This window comes from Pseudopipra pipra, chromosome W, assembly GCF_036250125.1.
Source record: "Pseudopipra pipra isolate bDixPip1 chromosome W, bDixPip1.hap1, whole genome shotgun sequence".
Classification (NCBI taxonomy): domain Eukaryota; kingdom Metazoa; phylum Chordata; class Aves; order Passeriformes; family Pipridae; genus Pseudopipra; species Pseudopipra pipra.
Window position 1 is genome coordinate 20,764,541 of NC_087580.1, and position 10,131 is coordinate 20,774,671.

General features: G+C 56.5%; 1 protein-coding gene and 1 long non-coding RNA gene across 2 annotated transcripts; both read right to left on the reverse strand.

Moving 5' to 3' along the window:
- Positions 1-680: 680 nt before the first annotated feature.
- Positions 681-2,376, reverse strand: LOC135406331 (zinc finger protein 239-like). The gene is made up of 2 exons (XM_064640741.1): positions 2,370-2,376; positions 681-1,779 (listed from the first exon to the last, which is right to left on the reverse strand). The coding sequence occupies exons 1-2, from the start codon at positions 2,374-2,376 to the stop codon at positions 1,007-1,009; spliced, it is 780 nt and encodes a 259-aa protein (XP_064496811.1). The 3' UTR covers positions 681-1,006.
- A 7,053-nt stretch (positions 2,377-9,429) lies between these two features.
- Positions 9,430-9,908, reverse strand: LOC135405710 (uncharacterized). The gene is made up of 2 exons (XR_010425968.1): positions 9,849-9,908; positions 9,430-9,639 (listed from the first exon to the last, which is right to left on the reverse strand). It is a non-coding gene; the product is annotated as an uncharacterized LOC135405710 (long non-coding RNA).
- Between the last annotated feature and the right edge of the window lie 223 nt (positions 9,909-10,131).

Sequence of the window (10,131 nt, forward strand, 5' to 3'; positions counted from 1 at the left end):
TGGTGTTTTCCATCCAGAGAATGCTGTTTGCCAAAGTGGAAACCACTTGGAATGCTCTGCGTGGCAGCCTGGGTTTTTCTGTGGTGGCTGAACACAGCCAGCACATGAGGGGAGGGGAATGTGTGGGATCAGGGCACTGCTTTGGGGCCATGCTGGGAATTCCAGTGGACTAAAAGACAAAGGCCAGGTGCTGTTTCCAAAGGGACCCCAGTGAAAGGGGGACACTGGAAAGATGGGAGGACAAGTCCCACAATGGAACTCAGTGTGAGCAGCCTCATTTCCTCCTTCAGCATCCACAGGAGAGGGGGCAAAAACTGGGGGTTGGGACCCCAAAACTGATTGGGGGGGATATTGGAGATTGAGGGGACAGTGGGAAATTGGGAAGAACAGGGAGAAGGGTGGAAAAGGGGGGGTGGTCTGGCAGGTCAAACAGTCCCATGGGGGTCTTTGGACACACTGGGGTTGGCAAAGGGGGGTGGCCCCCAGAGCTCCCAACTTCCTGTGGGGTGCTGGGGGCTGCTGGATCCAATCTCAGCCTTGGATTATCCCAGCAGTTTCAGTTTAGAGGAATTACAGAGCTGTGACTGAACCAGTTTTGTCCCACAGGTTTAAAGGATGGCAGATCAGATCTGTTGATAGAAATGAATTATTTAGGGTTACAATTGATCAGACAAAAGATCTTCATCACAATTATTTACTGCACAATAGAAACACTAAAACTACCAGGAGTACAGGATAAGATAGGACAGTGCTCTACACTAAAGCAACTGTTGAAGCAATTCTACTCAAGCTGGCACCAAAGCAATAATTCTTAATTAGAGATGGATGGAACTCCCCCAGACCAACGCTCGTGGGGAGATCTCTGCTCTCAACCTCCAGCAGTGACCTTGGGGGGTCCCCAGCCAAGGCAGGAATCTCCACACACCCCCAGGAAGGGTTCTGTTGGAAGAAGCTGCCCCTGGGAAAGGGGACTGGCCCTTTCTGGTCAAAAGGGATGGACTGACAGTCACTGGACTCCAGGGGTTGCCTCCCCATCAGGGGGTTCATTTGGGGTGGAAGCAGCGGCCGAAGCTCTTCCTGCAGTCGGGGCACTCGAGGGCTTCCCTTGCCGGTGGGTCCGTTGGTGTTTGGTCAACTTAGAGCTCTCAGTGAAGCTCTTCCCACACTCCCCACACTTGTAGGGCCTCTCCCCGGTGTGAATGCGCCGGTGCCTGACAAGGTAGGAGTTCTGGTTGAAGCTCTTCCCACACTCGGTGCAGAGGAAGGGCCTCTCATCCGTGTGTGTCTGCTCATGCCTGCGGAGATCTGAGCTGGTCTGAAACCTCTTCCCACACTCCCCACACTTGTAGGGCCGTTCCCCAGTGTGGATGCGCTGGTGTAGGATCAGTTCAAAGCACTGGCTAAAGCTCTGCCCACATTCCCCACACTTGTAGGGCTTCTGCCTACTGTGGATGCGCTGGTGTAGGATCATTCCAGACCTCTGCCTAAAGCTCTTCCCACATTCCCCACACTTGTAGGGCTTCTGCCCAGTGTGGATGTGCTGGTTCTTGACGAGGGTGGACCTCTGCCTGAATCTCTTCCCACATTCCCCACATGTGTAGGGCCGTTCCCCAGTGTGGATGCGCTGATGTTGGATCAGGATGGAGTTGCAGTTGAAGCTCTTCCCACATTCCCCACATGAGTAGGGCCGTGCCCCAGTGTGGATGTGCAGGTGGGTTAGGACGGTAGGAGCTCTTCCTGAACCTTTTCCCACATTCCAAGCACCTGAAGGGCTTCTCCCTGCTGGGAGGATGCTCAGGGACCACCAGCTCAGAGTTCCCCCTCAAGCTCCGGCCGCCTTCCCGGCACAGGCTGGCTCTTTCCTCCTCAGAGCACCCTGGGCTGGCTTTGGAGCCCCTCCTGCGGGGGGATCTCCGGCCCTTTTCCTCCCCGCTGCCTTCCTGCGCCGGGGAGCCCTTCAAAACGGCCTCTCCCACCAGGCTCTGCCGGGGGGATTTGTCCTCCGGGCTCTCCGTCCTCAGCTCGGGGCCTGGGGCAGGAAGCAACAAGGACAGGGAGGGGATTTGCCTCCGGCCCACAGGGAAGGCCAAGGACATCCCCCCAACTCCGGCCCCGGCAGGACGGCGGCGCCAGCGGGGTTGTCCTGCAGCCGGGGCCATGCTCGGCTGACAGAGCCAGCACAACACCCGCCCAAAGGGACACTGACTGCCTCCTCACCTGCCTGGGGGGCCCAAGGCATCTTCCTCTTCCTCGCAGCCTCCTTCATCTGCCCAAGCTTTGGGAAGGAGAAATCCTGATGGGGGGGAAAACAAGGGCTGAGTGTGTTGGCTTGGGGGTTCCTCCTGCCCAAGTCCATCTCTAGAACTCACCGGGCATCCTGTGACCATAAAAACCTCCAAAACACCAAGATTCAGCCCAGAAAAACCCAAACAATCAAAATTCAGGCAAAAGCTCCTCAGAAATAGTGAGAAAACTCCTGCCCATCCAAACTGCAAAAAGTTGAGATTCAGCTAAAAAGTACTCTAAAATATGAAGATTAGCCCAAAAAAACTCTCCCAGGAGTTCCCCCTCTCTGGTCTCTCCCCTCTGGGGTTCAGAGGGTCTCCCCTGTCTGGGATGCTGGGGGTCCCATTTAGGGATGCTGGGAGGGTTGGGAGTCCCAAGGGTCCCTTCTCCTCTGACTCTCACCTTCAGGGTGCCACGTTCCCAGACATTCCCCCTCTCCAGGGTTTCCACCTTGCTGTCCTGGGGATCCCACCTTGCTGTCCTGGGGATCCCAGGGGTCCCCACTGTCCTACTGTGCTGCTCTGAACCAGCAGAGTAGTTGGAGAACAGCTGGTGGTAAAGTGTGGTCTGTGCCAAGTGTTTTAGGGCTCTTTGGCCCAAAGAAATGTCTGTGCCCTGAGAACATTGGATCCAGCAGCCCCCAGCACTCCACAGTACGTTGGGAGCTCAGGGGGGCCACCTCCCTTTGCCAACCCCCCTGTGCCCAAAGACCCCTGTGGAGTTGTCGGACCTGCCAGACCACCCCCCCTTTTTCCACCCTTTTCCCTGTTCCTTCCACTTTTCATGGTCCCCTCAATCCCCAGCCCACCCAGGATCACTTTTGGGGTCCCGACCCCCCCTTTTTGCCCCCTCTCCCACCCCTTCCACATCATCCCCCCACTCCCCAGCTCCCTCATGCTCAGTTTGGGGGTCCCACCCTCCCCTTTCCCCATTCTTCTGACCTCTCCATCCATTTTCCATTATCCCCCAAACCTCAGAGCCCCTCCCCCCTCCACTCTTGGGGGTCCCACTCCCCTCCCACTCAGTCTGGGGTCCCACCACCCCTTTATCCTCTCTGACCCCCCTTTTCTCACTGACCTCCCCCTTCCCACCCCCCACTCACCCGAGAGCTCCTCGCCCGCAGCCGGGGGGGCTCCCAGCACCACCAGTGCCCAGAGAAGTCCCCCAGAAAAGGGGTTGGATGGGGTCCTGGGTGGGCTCTGAATGTTTTTGGGGGTCCTTGGGGGGCTGTGTGTTAGGGTGTCCCACTGCCACCTCCCCAGCCCCACGGAGCCGAGCAGTGCCACAAAATCACTCCAATTGACTGAGAAACCTCGACACAAGTTCTTTATCCCGTCACCTTCTCAGCTTATCCCTTCCCGCTCCCAGCCCTCTACGCTGGCTGTCTCCCTCCTCCCTGTGCCCACCAGTCACAGCTGCAGTTCTTTCCTCCACTGCAGTCTGGGGGCCCTTCTGAGGAGGTGCTCAAGGAGTTGGTGGTGCCGATTTCCCCCTGCTGCAATTCCTTTCCCCCAGGTATAGCTCAGAGTGCCTGACTTCCCTCCTGTGCCTCTGGGCCAGCCAGTTCCTTCCTCCTGGCATTGTCTTCTCTTCTCCATCAGTGGGCAGCGAGGGGCGTTGGATGGTCCCTACGAACCCCCTGCCCTCAGTCCCTCCTGGGCTGGCACATCTCCCAGCCTGTGTCACGGCACCGGCTGCTGCCAAGGGACGGCCCTGCTGCAGTTTGCACTTAAACCCAACAAAATGGGGGGGGGGGGCAGCCCTGCAAACCAGGGCTTTGCTCCCACGGCTCTGCAGGGGCTTCCCATGGGCTCTCGGCCTCCTTTGGGCATCCCCTGGTCCGGTGTGGGCTCCTCCTGGGTTGCAGCTCTGCTCCATCCTGCACTCACCCAGAGCTCCAGCTGGTTCCGTAGAGCAGCGATCCCCTGGCCCCCTGCCAGTGCAGGCACCTCACCAGGGCTGTTCCTCGAGCTTATCTGGCCCCCTGCCAGTCCGGGGCTGTTTCTCCAAACCACCAATCCAAGTGTGCCAAACGCCCTGGTTGGTCAGTGCCGGCTGGGGCAGCGGGCACTCGCTGAGGGGATGAGAAAACTGCACCCAGGGCTGGGCTGAAAGAGGCTTCAGCACCACTTCTGATGGCCCAGGGGCAGCATCTGGCTTCTCCCAAACAGAGAGAGGGCACTTGTTCCTCTGCAGGGAGTCAAGGGCAGGAGGGTGACTCCTGCTGCATGGATGGAATGGCAGAGGATCCCTTGGGTCCCCAGGATGGACCAGCACTCGGGGATACAAACTGCCCTGGGGCTCAGGATGCAGCTGCCAGCACAGATTTCCCTGTAAAGTCTGCAGGGAGTCAAGCTCTGCAGAACAGATTGTGCCCAATGGATGGGATTGCAGAGGGGCCCTCAGGTCCCCAGCAGGAATCAGCAACCAGGAAGAGACACAAAAGGTCACCACAAAGATTTCTGGGGGAGTGTCCCGCAGGGAGGGGACAGTGTCACCCCACCAGGGCAGGGCTGGCAAGTGGGAGGCTGCTCCAGGGCTCTGCAAGGGGCCTCGTGCTCTGCTGGGCCCCAGCACTGGCTGATACCAACACCCCCGGCTGCCCCCGGCCCTGGGCAGCTCTGCTGCCACAGGCTGTGCCCTCACCGTGGCCCTGCAATGGCCCTGCCTGTCCCTCACCCGGGGCCCTGCCCACATCCCTGTCCCTTGGCTCTCTCTCTCTGCCAGCTCAGTGTGGGGCACACGGGCTGGGGGTCCCTCCCAAGCCCCCCGGGCAGCCGGCGTTGGCTGGGGGGATGTGAGGGCTGGGCCTGCTCAGCACAGCCCCGGCCTCGTGCCCAGCGCCTCTTTCCTGACCCCCACAAGAGCTTCCCGGCCCCCCCAGGGCTCCCCTGCTGCTGCCTCTGCTCCTGGCCCTGCCTTTGCTGCTCCCTTGCCTGGGGCAGCGGCTGCAGGGGGGGATGGCAGCAGCTTCAGCTCCACGGCACTTCCTGGGGGGAGCTCAGCCCGGGGGGACGGGCAGGGACCTGATGGGGATGGACAGGGGCCCAGCAGGGACAGCCAGGGCCTGCAGGGGAAGGCACAGGGACAACCTGGCCCCCCACACTGCCAGGGCTGTCTCTGCTCCTCCTTGCAGGCTCCGTGGCCAGGCACAGTTGGTGTTCCTGGGTGCCCACCATCTCAGCACTTGCAGCCGCTCAAATCAGCGCCCGCAGCTCTGCAGCAAAGCCCCAGCTCACCTGGCACACAGGGGATGGACACAGCACCTGCTCGGGGATGGGCACTCACAGCTTTGTGCCTTCCCCACCACAGGGCTCTCCTTCCTCAGCAGCACCTCTGCCTTGCACTTATTCTCAGCCTCACCTCAGGGACAGCTCTGGGCTCACCTCCGCGCCACTTCTCAGCCTCACCTCAGGGCCTGGGCTCAAGGACAGGAACCTGCAGGGAGGGGACATCAGGTGCAAGCTGAGGGCTGCCTGCCTGCACTGGCCTGGGGGCTTCTTTCTCCTTCTACAACCAGCCCAGAACTCAGCCTGCTTTGCTAACACCACACATTTCCAGACTAACCTTGCAGATAGATATGGACAGACATCTCTATCCCCCTGGGGATGGAGCCTCAAGCATGTGCTGCCACAGGAATGGGAATCAGAGAATCACAGAATTAGACAGGTTGGAAAAGACCTCTGAGATCATCAAGTCCAACCCTGGATCCAATCCTGCTGTGCTTCCCAGACCATGGCACTGAGGCCACATCCACTCTCACCTTCAACACCTCCAGGGACGGGGACTCCACCCCCTCCCTGCCCAGCCCATTCCAAGGCCTCATTACTCTCTCAGCAAAAAATTCCTTCCCAATATCCAACCTAAACCTCCCCTGGCACAGCTCCAGACCCAGCCCTCTTGTCCAACTGCTGCTGCCTGGCAGAACAGCCCCACCCCCACCTGGCTACACCCTCCTGGCAGGGACTTGCAGAGAGTCAGGAGGTCTCCCCTGAGCCTCCTCTTCTCCAGCCTCAACATCCCCAGCTCCCTCAGCCTCTCCTCACACCACTTGTGCTCCAGAGCCCTCCTGCCTTCCAGCACATCAACACACCCCCAGCTTGGGGTCACCTGCACATTTGCTGATGAAATGCCTGGTTCTGCAGCAGCTGCAGATGCTCAAGGGGCAGCAGGACCAAGTCAGGGGCCTGGGGGGCTTTGGGGTCTGGGAGGGTCCTGGGGGAGCTGGGGAGGGGCTTTGGGGATTGGGGGTACAGACCAGGACAGACCAGCACAGACCTGGACAGACCTGGACAGACCTGGACAGACCTGGACAGACCTGGACAATCCAGTACCCCCTCACTGCTCCCCAGATCTCTCCTGGAGCTGGGCCACGTTGTTGGGGGACACCTGAGCCCCCCCCAGTGCCCTCCCAGTACAGCCCAGTGCCCCCAGTACAGCCCACTGTGTTCCTGTCCCAGGGTGCCGGGGGATCCCTCTTTGGGGGGGTTGGAAGGGATTTGAGGGGGGGGCTGTGGGAGATCTGGGGGGGTTGGATGGGGATTTGGGGGTTTTGGGGGGGCTTTGGGTACATTTAGGGGAGTTAAAAGAGGTCTTGGGGGGTTAAAAGAGATCTGTGAGGGAAGGGGATTAAAGGGAAAAGGGGGGTGAGGAGACATTTGGGGGGGTTAATGATGTCTGGGGGGAAAGAGGAGGGGCAGCACCAGAAACAGGTGAGTCCTGAGACTCAAAACTCCTGAAAGCCCCTCAGAAATCCATCCCTGGAGTCATCAAAACCTCATCAAGGACACCCCAAATCTCCTCAGAGACATCAACTTCGCCCCCCGGAACCCCAAACCCTCTCAGTGACCTGCAAAACCCACCTGGGACTCCCCAAGCCCTTTCAGGGACCCCATAAACCTCTTCAAGGGCCCTCAAAACCCTCTGGGACTTCCGAAATCCCCCTAGAAACTCTCAAAACTGCTTCAAAGACCCCCAGGACCTCCCAATTCCCTTGGAGACTCCAAAACTCCCTCAGGGATTCCCAAACCCCTTCAGGGACCTTCAACATCCACCCTAAGTCCCCTCAGGACAACAAACCCCCTCACAGACCCCCCAAAACCTCCTCAGCGACCCCTAAAAGCACCTAAGGGACCCCAAAACCACACAACAGCAGAAGAGCTTTCTGTAAAGGAAGGGAGCAAAGAATCTGAGAAGGAGGAGACCAAGGAAAAACTGAAGCAAAGCAATAAAATCATCTTGGCCCTTGCAGTTTTTCCTTCACCTTTTTCTCACTTTTCCCTTTTTTAGGGTTATTTTTTTGTTGGGTGGTTTTGATTTTTTTTTCCCGAGGGACTTTCTCGGAATCGAATCGAACATCCGGGTTCTTGGGAGGCCCCCGGGCCCCGCGGCCCCCGAGAGGGTTCCAAGGCCCCGCGCTCTGACCCTCGGGAACCCCCGAACCCCCCCGCCAAACCCTCCCGAGCCCTCCAGCCTTTCCACCCACAGCCGCGCTCCCCGCAGCCCCCGAGGGGATCCCCAGACCCCGCTCTCCCGCACCCCCCCAGCTCTCACAGCACAATGCGGGCCCCGCCGCCATCAACGATTCCCGGAAGTCGACACGGCGCTCTGCGCGCGCACCGCGCTTAGAGAACAGCGCCGCAGCCAATCAGCGCGCGGCCACGCCCCCGCACGGCCACCGCCGCGCCTGCGCTTCGCGCGGGGCACCACGGGAGTTGTAGTCCTTGCGGCGGGTCACAGCGGCCATTTGCACGTGCGGAATGAGGATAATACGTTTTTCGGTTTTCTTCTTTTTCTCTCTTTTCTTTTTTTTTCTCTTTTTTCTTTCTTTCCCCCCCCCTTTTTCTTTCTCTTTTTCTTTTTTCCCTTTTTTCTTTTTTCTTTCTTTTTTATTTTTTGTCTCATTTTTGCCTGTTTTTTCTGTCTCTTTTTTTTCTCTTTTTTCTCTTTTTTTCATCCTTTTTTTTCTTTGTATTTGCTTTTTTATTTTTTTTTACATTGTTTCCTATCAGTTGTATTTTCAAGGAAAATTTAAATACATATCAAAACAATCTCCACGTACATATCTTACAACAACAGATAATCTGCCATTGTTCCAGGTCCGAGAGGATTCCCAGGATCACAAACACTGAGATACAAAAGGTGCTCACACAAAAAACAGCTTTTCCTGCTTTTTTCCACAGGTAAAGCAAGTGTGGAAGGGGCACTTGGCCCCAGGCAAGATGCTTTTACAGCCACTTTAGGCAGCCCAAAGTGGATCTGGCTGGGAAATGGGATTATGCCCATGCTTTCAAGGATTTCCACAGTACATTGAGGGGAAACATTGAGGGCCATTTCTTCACCTGCTGAAGGGATGAGAAGAGGGGGGAGCAGGTGCTGTGGCCCCAGAGCTTCTCTCTGCTTTGGGGACACTTCTGTGTTTTCCTCTGTCCATTGAATTCCCAACAAAGAATCAAAAAGCTACAGGAACTCCAGTCTGGAGTGGCCAGGACATGTGGAAGCAGGGGAATTTTTCTTCCCAGCTGGGATTGAGAGTGCAATTTCACACTCCTTTGGAGAGCATTAACTAAGACAGCCCATTTCTGCCCAGGGATCTTCCAGGGGGAACTCAATCCGGGCTCTGGGCAGGTCCCTGCAGGGGCAGAAGCTTCCTCTGCACATTTGAGGGGATAAAGCTGCTCTAACCCTGCACTCCAACCACTCCACAGCAATTTAGGACCTCTGAGGCCAGTTCCCCACTGTTTCCACCCCAGCAGAGACCTGAACACATCCCGTGGGCACTGTGTGACCACCCCTGGCATTAACACCCTGCAGGGATGAAGACACTGACTGTAAATACACTTGTCTACCTGGAAACCTCCACTTTGTTTGCTACTATACAGCAATAACATTTTCTATTCATATTGCAGCTACAGACTTAACAAATAGAATTGCATATATTGTGCTTTAGACATTAAAATGCATTCCAAAGTCAGGCAATGCTAAACAATGAAAGTCTTAAACTCTCCCCCCCAAACCAGCCCCACTTTCTGGTTTCAGAACCAGCCCACTTCCTCACTCTCTTCACAAAGGGAGAAACTCTCCACTTTTGAAACAAAAATTCCCTCCCCAAAAGTGATCAGAAAGAGTCTACTAAGGCACTACTGCAAATGGAAGTTGTCTAATAACCATTCCTTCTAACTCAGGAAGGGGAGGAGGTGAAGAAAGTCACAACAAATGTTTGGATTCCTTCCTCTTCGACGTGTTCTCTTCCCTATCTGACGCTCTGGGACATGTGCAGGGGGGTCAGCATCTCTTCAAAGATGGCTCCTTTCACATCAGAGCCCCTCAAATTGGCTTCCTGGAGGTCACAACCTGATAGGTCACAATTTGGAAGGGGAAAAGAAAAAGAAGTGTCAATGGAATGCACCCAGAACTCTGTTCAAAGCTTTACTGGAAGTCCATTTACCTGAACTCCATTGTACTCTGAAACTGGAGAGATCAATCAAAAGCCACCAATCCCCCAAATTCCCAGCTGACTATAGAAGAGAAAGGAATAGGATGGAAAATGAATCCCAACTCACTTCCAAATCAGTTCCTGCCAACGTTGCTCCCCTGAGGTTACAGTTCTTTAGTTTGGCGTTTCTCAGGTTAATTCCTGTCATCTGACTGCCCTCCATGGCCACTCCTTTCAGGTTGGCACCTGGAACACACACAGAAAGGAGTTCTGTGAGGAAAACCAGGCAGAAACACAGCAGCTCCACAGTGGTGCTGCCTCAGAGCTGTGTGGATTGGAGGAGGACAAGGGGATTTGGGGCTGAGATGGTCACAGACTCAGTGCAGCCCTTGTGGGCCCTTCTCAGGGTT